Source organism: Tubulanus polymorphus, chromosome 5 (assembly GCF_964204645.1).
Source record: "Tubulanus polymorphus chromosome 5, tnTubPoly1.2, whole genome shotgun sequence".
NCBI lineage: Eukaryota > Metazoa > Nemertea > Palaeonemertea > Tubulaniformes > Tubulanidae > Tubulanus > Tubulanus polymorphus.
Window position 1 is genome coordinate 8,208,066 of NC_134029.1, and position 12,199 is coordinate 8,220,264.

General features: G+C 40.0%; 1 protein-coding gene across 1 annotated transcript in view; it reads left to right on the forward strand.

The window, feature by feature from the left end:
* Positions 1 to 7,366: 7,366 nt before the first annotated feature.
* LOC141905682 (sodium/calcium exchanger 1-like) overlaps positions 7,367 to 12,199 on the forward strand; it is a 68,742-nt gene continuing 63,909 nt past the window's right edge. Inside the window, exon 1 of the mRNA XM_074794655.1 lies at positions 7,367 to 8,150. Coding sequence (XP_074650756.1) covers positions 7,413 to 8,150 — 738 coding nt within the window. The 5' untranslated portion in view covers positions 7,367 to 7,412. The remainder of the gene's footprint in view (positions 8,151 to 12,199) is intronic.

Genomic DNA, 12,199 nt, shown 5'->3' on the forward strand with positions numbered 1-12,199 from the left:
GGAAGACGTTCTCAGACGTTCATCCGTGTCAACCATCCTCGCTTGCCAGGGAATGACTCCCAGGCTCGCTTGGAACGGCTTTACCTTAGTGCGTTCGAATCTCTTGACGGGTGAAGATGCCTATCAACGGAATTCGAAGAAGAATAAACAAAAATTGGATGCATAAATCTTTCAAAATTTTGTTGAATAAGATTCCTACCAGCTTTAAATGATTCAAGTGAGGACGATGATAACCGAGATTAAATGAGAGGTTCATAGTTCTTGAAAGTTTATCGACGCCTTAAAAAAATAACACATACGTAAGCCTAATATTGCTTAAAATCTTCGACAAAAATGTAATATATGATATTAACGATCAACGAAGTTATTTGAATACATCGATAAGAATAGAATTGACCGGCAACCAGTCAAGTACCGATATCAATTGCAAGTCGATAACCCAAGGCGTTTTTACGCATTCGATTTTTGCGATCGATCGGAGAAACGCATTTTACGAGCACCGATTTTTTTGCGATCGATTTCACGATCGGCGATTTTACGAACACGATTTCCGATCGATTTTTGCAACAGACCAACTCGCTCGGCGAGCAATTTGGCGATCTGATTTCCAAGATAACAGCATCGGTAGTTCATAAAGATACAATCTTTTTCTAAACGTCGCCATATCTATGTCATGTGATTTGCCAAAACCATCGTCATTTTTACGAACATTCGATTCGATCGCAGGATCGGAGCAAATCGTTCACGAAATCGATCGCAAAAATCGGATGCTCGTAAAAACGCCTCTAACGTTATTATTCTTTAATGTTACATAACATCATCGGTAGAAGAAATGCAATACACAGAAGACAAATATAGACAAAAAGTGTAATACAAGGAACACAAAAGACAACCACAAACAAACAAAAAACGAGCACAAAAGATAACCGAAACGCTGTCCCAACTAGATCTAGTTTATACATCCGTGGCTGGGGCGGATCTAGACGGGAGCACGCGGAGCACGTGCTCCTGTCGCAAATTCGAGTGCCCTTTTTTAAATGAGTGCCCTTTTTGAAAAAAGTGCGAAAAAATTGTCTCAAGTAAAGGGCATAATTATTCTCAAAAAGGGCATTGTTTAGATGCGGTGGCCGTCTGTTCTCGAGAAAAGGCACAGTTATTTTTATAAAAAGGGCATATATAAAAAACGTAGTTTCTGTCCGTTGCTGAAGTGACTCGAGTAAAAGGCGCATTATTCTCAAAAAGGGCATTTAATACACGTGGCAGTGGTCGGTCCTTATGGAAAGGGCACATTTATTTTTGAAAAGGGCATTAATTTACACGTGATTCAAATTACCTCGTCTTAATGTGTAAATCTTTCTTAGAAAATGAGATATGTGCAATCTCATTTAGATTGTAGTTAATCAAAATTATTTTGTTATGTACCTTGTTTATTTTATAAAAAACTTAATTGCATTCTATAAAGTTCATTATCACATTGTTTCCATATTAATCAATTCCCATCTCTTAAAGAATTGTTGCAGAATGTCATTTTGTGTCTCAGGTGCCTGGAAATTGCATTAAAATGGGTTGAAATTCAAAAAATTTCTGGGTGAGGTCCCCCAGACCCCCCGCGAATGCTTCGCACCTTCGCCGCTCGCCTGTCATGGATAGTAACTTTTCTTTAGATTGCCCTTTTTTAATTCTGTGCTCCTGTCATTGTCTGCCTCTAGATCCGCCCCTGTCGTGGGCTCAATTAAGTACAAGTATGACGGCAGACCGCAAATCCATTAAACGGTAGTAGTGCCTTTCTGTATCGTTCGGTGTCGCCGTCTAACTTATAGACTGGTTTTCGGTGAGACCGGTAACCAGTCTATCTAACTTACGCGCGAATGTGACGTCACTTTGCCGCGTTAAGCGTTGTGTGGCGTTGTGTATGGCGTTGTTGATGTCAGTTTCAGTTGGTCGCGTTTGAATGTATGTAACTGACGCGTGTCTTAGTTTCACGCACCTCATTTACGTTATTCATGCCCGATATGTTACCGAATTGGTTGGATTAATCAATTAGGACGCTGTCTTCGGTGTCAGGTAAGTAAAACTAAATATCGAAATTATCAGTATTAGTCAGATAGTTACTGCACAATAAGTTAGCGCTAAAATGTTACTATTAAGGAATTATTTACAAACTTATCAAATAATTGTTGCTCGTGAAGTTGTTACCTCTACAACCGAGATTGACTAACCTTTGCTATTAAGTTCTTTGCTTCTTTGAAATAAAGTTGGTGAAATGACAGCCTGTGGTACATATGCAGGTATAGATATATGGTGTTATAATACTCCAACTTAATTCATTCCATGTAGTTAATTAATTGAAAATTGGGTTTAGAATTTGGACTTAAAGATTAGGTTTTGTAATATGTTAGCTAGAACATGCCTAATTTAGAAATATTGTCCACCAATCAGTGATATTGTTGTTAATATCAGGAAAGTAGATTAACACACGTACAAACAGGTGATTCCAAGGGTCTTATGAGAGAGACTATTAGGCCCTCAAAATTTGGAAGGCCCTGTTTGAATGCACTTACTGTTAAAAGATTGAAACAGAAACAGAAATTTTGTCGAAAAAAACTTTACAAGATCTTTAAAAGAATCTTTTGTAACTTATCTAGAATTCTAGAATAGGGTAATTTTCGTGTCAAAAGATGGGCAGCACCGACCTTTTCGGATTAATTGGCCAAAAAATGGCAAGATCTTGCTCATGGGTCCGCCTACAATTTTAATACTGTAAATTAAGATCCCCATTTTTTCCTCCATTCGTTTTGAGTATTTTGGCCATTGGTGTAGATCTCAGTTAAACCTTGTTTTCTACAACGACGGGAGGCCTGCATTGGTAATAGACGTCCAATGCTTCGTAGCGTTTAACTGTAGTTCCACCATGACAGGGGTCGATCTAGAAAAACTGGAGGGGCGGAGTCCAGGAGAAAAGAAAAGGTATTTTCGGATGAAGTAGCCATGTCAAAGGCTATATTGGGATTCCGCCATCATTTTTAGATATTTTTTAAGAAAGGTTGCAATATCCGAGAAGATGAGTGTCAAATGAACAAGTTTTAACGATTTTGTCTGGACGAAAAGAGCAACCCGGTGAAAAGGCAGGAGTCCGGACCCCTGAGACTACCCTCTAAATCCGCCCTTGCATTACTACCTAGTTAAATCCGTTACTGCGACTTGTGTCTCATGTCTAGTCTAACAGCTAGCTACGAGTCCTGAATTATTGCCCGGTTTAACTAGTAAACTGCGACTGGTATTGTGCATGCTCGCATTCTAGCGAATATAGCCCGCGCACGATAGCAAAAATCGACTTAAGAAGGATTAACCGTTAAGAGAGAGGGGAGTGATTGTTCGGTGTGATTAATCCACTGCCAGGTGACGCGAACTTAAGGCATAGCCACACGTCGATGACTCGGTTACAAGGCAGACTGGCGTGGCGTGACGCGAGAGCCTTCTGGCAGCGGTCCCTATGGGGACGCGGCCTGGTAGCGCGCTCGTTTGCTAAGATAAACATTGGTCACTTACGCGTTAACAAAATTCGGCTATTGATTCTATAGTGTAATATAAATAACTCGTTGTCTTGTTCAAATTCGTAGGTTTTAAATTTATTAGCGACCGCCTGTTTTATCTTAACGTCGCGTGAATTCCCACCTTTGTCATTTCGTCGAGACGTTTTCTTTTGAAAACGGGAAATATCGCTGGGCTATAATTCAACTAATATATTTTCTGCGCTAGTTAGAATAACTTCCCCTAATCTCCTTTTCCCGCGTCAGCTTATAAGCTCAGCAGAAAGTGAGAAACAGCATATCAATTTTTTAGCCTTATCGTTATGTCGCATTGCGTTGCTTTGATATTCCATTTTCATATACTGTTTATTTGTTATTTGAGAATTCTTCCGTAATCGACGGGTGATCTCTTAGATATTTTGCGTACTTGTTGATGACCTGTGAAAATCATCAATGAATTCGCTTTACCCATTGCTGAGATAATAGATTTTTGGGGATACCTGCAGGGCCTGGTTACACAGTTGAGGGGTTTATAGTTAACACTGAGTTAAAATCATTTCATTTTCAACGTTTTTACTCTTTAGCATCAAATTTTACTCAGAGCTGTGGAACTGGATCCAGCTTATGTATTATTACTAAATTTATCAAAATATCATTCATTTAATTGATGAACCTACCGTACATTTAGTGGCGAAAGTGCTACAAACAAGTACTATCTGTCTCGTTTGACTAGAAATATCGCTTAAACGTTGAAATGTAGATTTTGATCGAATTCTATTAATGGAGTTCATCGTCCGAATCCATAACGGCGAGGTACGATTTTTCCACTGATTGTATATTTCGTTTAATCGGGCCTTTCACCTGTGAGGGCTACGCGCGGTGAGAAGATTGATGGTTATTAGGTATTATAGCTTGGTGTATGCACGCACCGGCTTCTCTCGAGCTATCAATCAGATACTCTGTGTGTCTGTGTACAGTGTGCGATGCTGTGACTGTTTCTTACTCGGTAAAACACGATCAACACCTTTTAGTCATCTCGTCTCTCTGTCTCTGAAGTCATTTCGAACGAAACCGTTCGTGCATCGGCTGCGGTGTTTATTCTTAATCGAGAAGTTAGTTGATATTCTGCGGATTACTCGGCCTTCGCGCATACACCGCGAGATCGTAAACTGAGATGCCCCTTACGATTCTCGATTATTTGAGATTCATGTTTTATTGTCATTCACTTAAACGTCGTCCATGGTGCCATCGTATAAATGTGTTTAAGGCCAGGCGTAGTCAATTTCGTGTTCATTTAGCCTATATATCTTTCTTTTCACAATGGCAACATTTTCCACTGGCAACTAAGACAGCAGTCACCAGCCCAAGTTTTAGCTAATATTCTCTTAAATGTTCCCCAAGTGCCTAGAAATTACGTGAAATTGCACTGAAATTTCAAAATTTCCCCCAGACCCCCGTTTTCGCTGGGGGGATACTTAATTTGCCCTTTTTCAGTTCATATGCCATTTGTATATCTGCTTGCTCCTGTCAATGTCTGCCCCAGGATCTACCCTCGACAATAGATGTATATGCTTGAAGAAATTAGTGCAATTTTTGTCAACAAATTTCTTGTGTCAGTTCTTTAGCAATTCAGTTATTTGGTTTTAAGTATCCTGCTTAAGTTGTTGAGCGTGTGTCATTTTTGATGCAAGACAAAGTACGAGACTAATGATGTTTTCGTCAATTCGTTTTTGAATAATCTTGTCTCGTAACAATGTAGTAGTTCCTAGCAGGGATGTCCCAGACCTCCCTAGAGTACGTCGTCCTCCCCGGGAGATAGCATGTCGGTTCAACACGAAATGCCTAATGACACGCGTCTAGTAGACGCAAGGATTTTATGTGCAATGAATTCGAACCGCAGCCGATTAATAACGACAATGACAGCAATTTCCAGTGATGTCTCTGAAATTACGGAAATGCCTGTTAAGAGAAATGAGAAATTTATTTACTTATCCTCGAGTGCTTCTGTTAATGGCCCTAAAGACTTGACTATACACTAGACAACCGTTTCGCGATCTACAGCATCAAACCCGCGGTTCCGTCTAAAAAAAATGTGACCGATTGGATGGTTCGCCGATGAATAGTGCAAATGGATATAAGACGATTTTTGCCCGGTGAGTGGGGAGACTTTTTCCAGACAATAGGACTCCGACCTGATCAATTTTTTAAACGATCCAATTTATTGATATCGAACTGATGTAAGATAAAAAAGGAACCTGTCACGCGGCAGTAATGGGCAGGTTGAACAGACGATTAGAAAATAAATGATAAAAGAGTGATGAAAGAGGCGAATAAGGAAAAAACACTGGAAGAAAATTAGAATTAGAACATGCTGTCGGGTTAGGGGCACTATTTCTGTAAATGAATTGGGATAAAAGAGATGATCTCGGAATTAGTGTTGAAGACCTGATCAATCTCTACCAGTAATCGATAACAAGCGATGTTTAGCTTTGTTCGGTGACTGTTTGGAATTAAGTTATTCACTGATAGCTTATAAGCTTTGGCCTGTTATGCGTTCTGGTAAGATTTTAATGAAGCGTTAATTACGGTCGTTTATCATCTATAGTGCGCCCACTAAGTTCAGGCGGTACTTTCCGAATATTCGCACCTGATAAAGCGCTAAACTTCCTTCGAAGAAAATGTTGGACTGTAAAATGTCTATAAGACGACATCTATCGTCATTTTCGAACTTGCGTCAAAACAATGCAAAGTAACAGCTTAAAGGCTGGCTTGTGTCGACAAGCGACTACGCCTACTGACGCAACTGGGTTTATCACCGATTAGTGGCCTACGAGAGGCTGCCAGTTGCTGCTGACATAAGCCGGCTTGCGACAGCAACCCAACGCCTTCCGACTCTCCGCAACCCGTATCCAGTTAGTTGCCCATGTTCTACTCCAGCTTACAGTAGGTGGACAGTTGCTTTCGATCGTAACCGACATGAAGCTCATCTGCAACGCGACGGAACTGACTGCAGGGGTTCCAGTCAATGAAAGACTGCATATAGATAGTACTAATTTTGAACGATAGTGTCATTAGTAATTAGTCATTAACTTTCAAATTCAAATAGTCCCAAAGGCAAACAAAATAACTCCAGCATTGTAGATGACTGGACAGAAGGTCTCGAAACAAAATTGGTAGAATTGTGGTCGATTCAGAGCTGATACATGCCTTCATATATACTATTCTCAAAATGTTCATTATTTGGCCATCAGCAATTAGTTGAGTTGACATCAATCGTAACCGACATAAGCAGGGAAGCAACTGGGAGGATCACATATCCCGCTAGTTGGCCTCAGTTGCTGCGAATCGGAGCGCAGTCGACATAAGCTGGGCTGCGATCGCGGTTGCTCTCAGTTGCGTCGGTAGGCGTCGCGTCGCTTGTCGACATAAGCCAGCCTTAAAAAAGAAAGGAGTATAGAATAGTGACACGCTCATCAATAATCATTATCTGTCTTTACATTACTGGCCACTGATTGCCTTTTAAGAAATGCTTCTATTTAGCTGAGTTTGTCACGATAGATTTAGGTCTCTTTTTCACTACCACCATTACCACTTTTTTATTCATTTACGAAGATTTATGACATCAACAGTTTTGATGAAATAATGTAACACTATGAAGCGCAAATTGCTATTTGATCTGAGGCTAAATTCGGTAAAGATTAGTTCAATTTCTTTTGTTGTATTTTCTCATTTGATCTAAGGCTAAATTCAATAAAGATTAGTTCAATTTCTTACGTTGTATTTTTCAGTTCGCTCAACATGAATAACGATTTTCATAATAATTGAATACAGTATTCTCGCGCAGGAAACGAGCACTATTCTATATAGAAAACGAAAAACATCATGGCGCCTCACGTCTACACGAACTTCACGAATGGATACATCGTCGAGTACGGAAATATGGGTAAGGTGTGCCAGAGCTGGCTGCTGTTGCCGGCCGAGAATCTCTGGCCGCAAGGACTACGCGGGTTCTTGTACATATTCGCGATGGGCTATCTGTTCATGGGCATCGCGATCGTCAGCGACGTGTTCATGTGCAGCATCGAGACGATCACGAGCAAACGCCGCACGATCATCCAGTGGGACGACGAGAAAAAGGAGAAGGTCGAAATTGAGGTGCTCTTCTGGAACGAAACGGTCGCCAACCTGACGCTGATGGCGCTCGGCAGCAGCGCGCCGGAGATTGTGTTGGCTATCATCGAAACGGCGGTGAACCTCGGCAATCCGACGCCGTCAGGCTCGTTGGGCACGTTCACGATTATCGGCAGCGCCGCGTTCAATTTGCTCGTGATCACGGCGATTTGCATCATCAGCGTGCCGTCGAAGAGTTACAAACGCATCAAGGAGTTCGGCGTGTTCTGCATGACGTCGTTCTGGTCGATTTTCGCGTACATCTGGGTATTAATCGTCGTGAAATTCGTCACGCCGAACTACGTCGACATCTGGGAGGCGTTCATCACGTTCGCGTTTTTCCCGATTATGGTGATATTGGCGTATTGCCAGGACAACGGCTGGTGGGCCCATCGGTGTCGCAAAACGTCGGCCGTCGACGTCGAACGTAACGAAGAAGAGCAAGAAATGGTGAGTTTCTTTTTTTTTTGTTATTTATTATATTGATAATGATATCATTAATCAGGGTTCTGTATGACTTCTTGATTCCTTAGAAATTTTTCCAAACAGAAAATGCGTTGAAACTCCTTTGATTTGAGCAAAATGCCCGAAACCCCCTTTAAACTCCTTTAATTTTGAGAAATAGGCCGTTAGAAATGTTTGCCTAGTCTGTAGTTGTACAGTAGACGACACCTAAATCGGTACAGTTGGGTCCAGGATCTTTTTTTACCCAATTAGGCAGTTACCAAATAAGAGAGTTTAATGGTGTAAAGGATAAAAATTGTTAACAAAACCACTGAATTAACTGTTTACTGAGATAAATAGTACATTGATTTAGGAGAAGTTCATTGTAATTGGGATATGAAAGTGGCGCAGACACTTCCTTGGAATTTGACATTTTCTCCCTGAAAACTCCTTATATCCGTAGGGACCCTGTTCATAATAGTTAATATATTTGTTCGTTAGGATCCGCACTGAAAAGATACTTATTAACAGAAGATATAGATCGACAGTTTGACCGTGGCGGATTCAGTTTCTTTTGAATAATTCAAGCCCCTGTATAGTCTTTTATTATTAACTCATGTATTGAGTATTGTAATCTGGACTCAGAATAGATTAACCCTTGAGTAAAGTTTTAACCTAAAACCGTGCAGTTTTCAAAAACTCGTAGTGATAATTTAGCAACTGACTTATTGTATAGAATTTGTCTGACGTTCTTGTAGTAGTATATATGAATAGTTCTGTAGCTATTGTTACTATGCCCTATTACTCAGTGTTTCATATATATCATGTATTAGGTATGGCTTGCCGACTCTGAAAAACAGGTAATTCTGTTTTTGTTGTGATCATTCTTATTAGACGAGCTACTTAACGGAAAATATGGTTGGCCCCCATATTCCTCCTTGCGTAAGAATTACCGCGAAGATTTATCATTGACTTGCCGGTTAATTTATGCTTCAGGGGGTTGGTACTGTTGTGACTGCAGTGGCAAAAGTGAAAATGAGTAACTAAATGATGTTTTTATTTTCTGTACTACGTTTTTGACGAACTCGAAATAAATTCGCCACAGCAATATTAGAACACCTGTTAAAAATCGGCAATTGGTCGCAGCAATCAAAATTTGCTTCCAACGCGCCTGATGCCTTCCGATATTTCGTCGATTGGACGCGGTTATTTCGAGATATTATTATAGCCGGATTTATGGAGGCCGCCATCTTTCCTAAAAGCCATTTTTGATCACCGAGTTGTAGTAGAATATTGGTCACTCCGAAGCATGTTATAGAATGATAGGAATTCGCTATGTTCATGTATATACAACGGTTTGCTTTTATTGTGACGATATGATATAATATGATATGATATGATGAGACATTCACTTTATTTTCACTTTTATAAACCACTGGAATGCCAGCGAGAAAAGTCATTTCAGTTGCTACTACAGTAGAACATTACATAGCAATGCTGTTTGTTTTCACTGATCACTTCGAGTTTGTAGCGTACACTTCATGTATTCAATGGGAGTTTCCTCGCATACTATTTAACGTGATTGGCCGAATGTACATTTGTCCGTACTGCTTCAGTCTGAAGTTGTTGGCGTAGCCTTATTTTCAGTACGGGCACATTGATCGCCGCCGGCACTTATGTATATAAGCCCAAGTATCGACCCAACAACCCGTTGCTTTAAGGTTACTTGTCACATCGATAGGGATGAACAAAGTCAATTCCCATATCAAATACTTTTGAAGGATGGTTAACGGCACTGGTTTCATCTACCAACTAGTATAATCAGTTTTCAAACGCATTTCATACTGAATACATGCAGGGATGGACGTAGGGGTGGTCTGGGGTTTCTGGGGCCCTGCCTTCCCAATGAGGTTGCCCTTTTAACAAATTTGACATTCATCCTCTCAGAATTTTCATCTTTTAGGAAATATTTCTTCAAGAATATCTTAACACCAAAGGTGGCACCCCGCTTGCGTCCTTTGTCATGGCTGCCTTATCGGGAGCGTTGCCTTTTCTTTCTCGACTCCAGCCTTCCAATTTTCCTGGTTCAGCAATGTTATCAATTTTCAAAGGCATTTGATGTGACATGTTTTGCCGATGTCTCCTGTTTAAAGTTCGTTTGTCTTTTATACCAGCCACTAAGCTTCAGCAAACCAGTTTAAAGGAAAGGAGAAATCTTGGGTAAATTTGATGATCGCTTTAGCGAATAGCAATGAAAGGGTTAAAGTAAATTTTCAATGCTCGCATTGACGGCGACGATTTCAATATGGCTTCATAAATCATGAAACGCGTTTATCGAGACACGTCATCTCACCTGAACTGTATCGGTATACTGTGCGTATGACAGATGTCTAAGTGGCTTTTAAAACGTCAGTCCTCGCATGCGCGAATAATTTATCAAATTCGTCTCCTATCAATCGATATCTCTGAAGGTCCATGAGTCTCGTTCAGTTGCTTGAAAGTTGGTTTAAGGTAACAATGAACTTTTAACTGTCACTATGTCAACTATCCACTGGTTAAATTTAACCAACTTTTGAGCAACTGGCCAAAGCCTTTCAATTTTCCAAGATCTACCCCTGACGTTTTAAACTTCTCAAATAGTTTTAGTATATTTATATATATGCTATGAATATGCACACTATTTATTTCTTATTAGTACATTAGTACAGACAAGTTTGCCATTTAACTTACAACGGGTGCTGCAAGGCCTGGGAAATAATGTGGTCTTGTCGTTTAACGTGGAACCAAATAATTGGACAATGAACCCCCTATATATCTTTGACTAGTATTTATTGCACCGTATTTATTGCACCGTGCTTAATAAGCATATGAATTTCTATATGCATAACTGGGCGAACTTCAAAAAGCAATTAGTATTTCATGTTATTTATTTAATGTACTTTTTTCATATCACATAATTGTTTTTATGAAATATTCTGAACATTGGAATCCCCTTGTATGTATATATAGCAACGATCACACAAGCGTTTTTGGCCCCGGGCCAAATTTGGGCCCGGAACGACTGTTCACACGGGTGCCAAATGGGCCCGAGCCTGTTTGCGAATAAAAATCGGACCAGGCCCGAGCCAAATTTTCGCACGGGACAAATTATAGCCTTTAAATCATAACTAGGACTGAAAATGAACGGGCCTGATCCGTACTGGTTTGGCACGTGCCAAATCGTCTCCGTGTGATCGCGGCATAGCTGTCCTAACGTATCTCAATCATCTCTCTTTAAAGAGCGAAACAACAATTCTACCATTACGTATATATACTCCACGCTTGATGAGTTTATCTAAACGAATAATCAGGCAGAGAAAAAACTGAAGCCAATCTCGAATGTTAGTAACGAAAACTTTTTATTCCTTATTTCATCGCGACGACAAATGCAACTATTCAGCGCACTTCAACTTAGATGATAAATAATGCCGTGGTGGTATTCGGCTCGACACCTTTTTCGAAGAAGAAAGCTAATGAAAGCAGCGCTAGAATTAATTGTCGTCGCATTAGAAAACACGCGGCGGCTACTCGAATTATGTTTGCGCATCCTCGTCTGTCTCGTTGTATTATGGTCGTTACTGTTGACAACGACAGAACAATGAATATACGACATCTTAGAAATCAATGCGCGAATGGATAATTTTCATCATATAATGAAACTTTGTTTTTCGACGTTGTTTTTCAGCAGTGCCATAATTGGGTAGGACATTATTGACGCCATTGTAAAAACCATTACAATAATGTTTACATACATTGATACCTAGTACGCTTTATTTAAGGGGTTCTTTATCCGTAAAAGACCGTTACAATTCTGTTTATTTACATTGATACCTAGTACGCTTTATTTAAGGGGTTCTGTATCCGTAAAAAACTGTTACAATACTGATTATTTACATTCATACCTAGTACGCATTATTCAAGGGGTTGCGTATCCGTAAAAACCCGTTACAATAATGTTTATTTACGTTGATTATTTATTTACGTTATGGTAAACCGTTACAATTATGTTAATACAC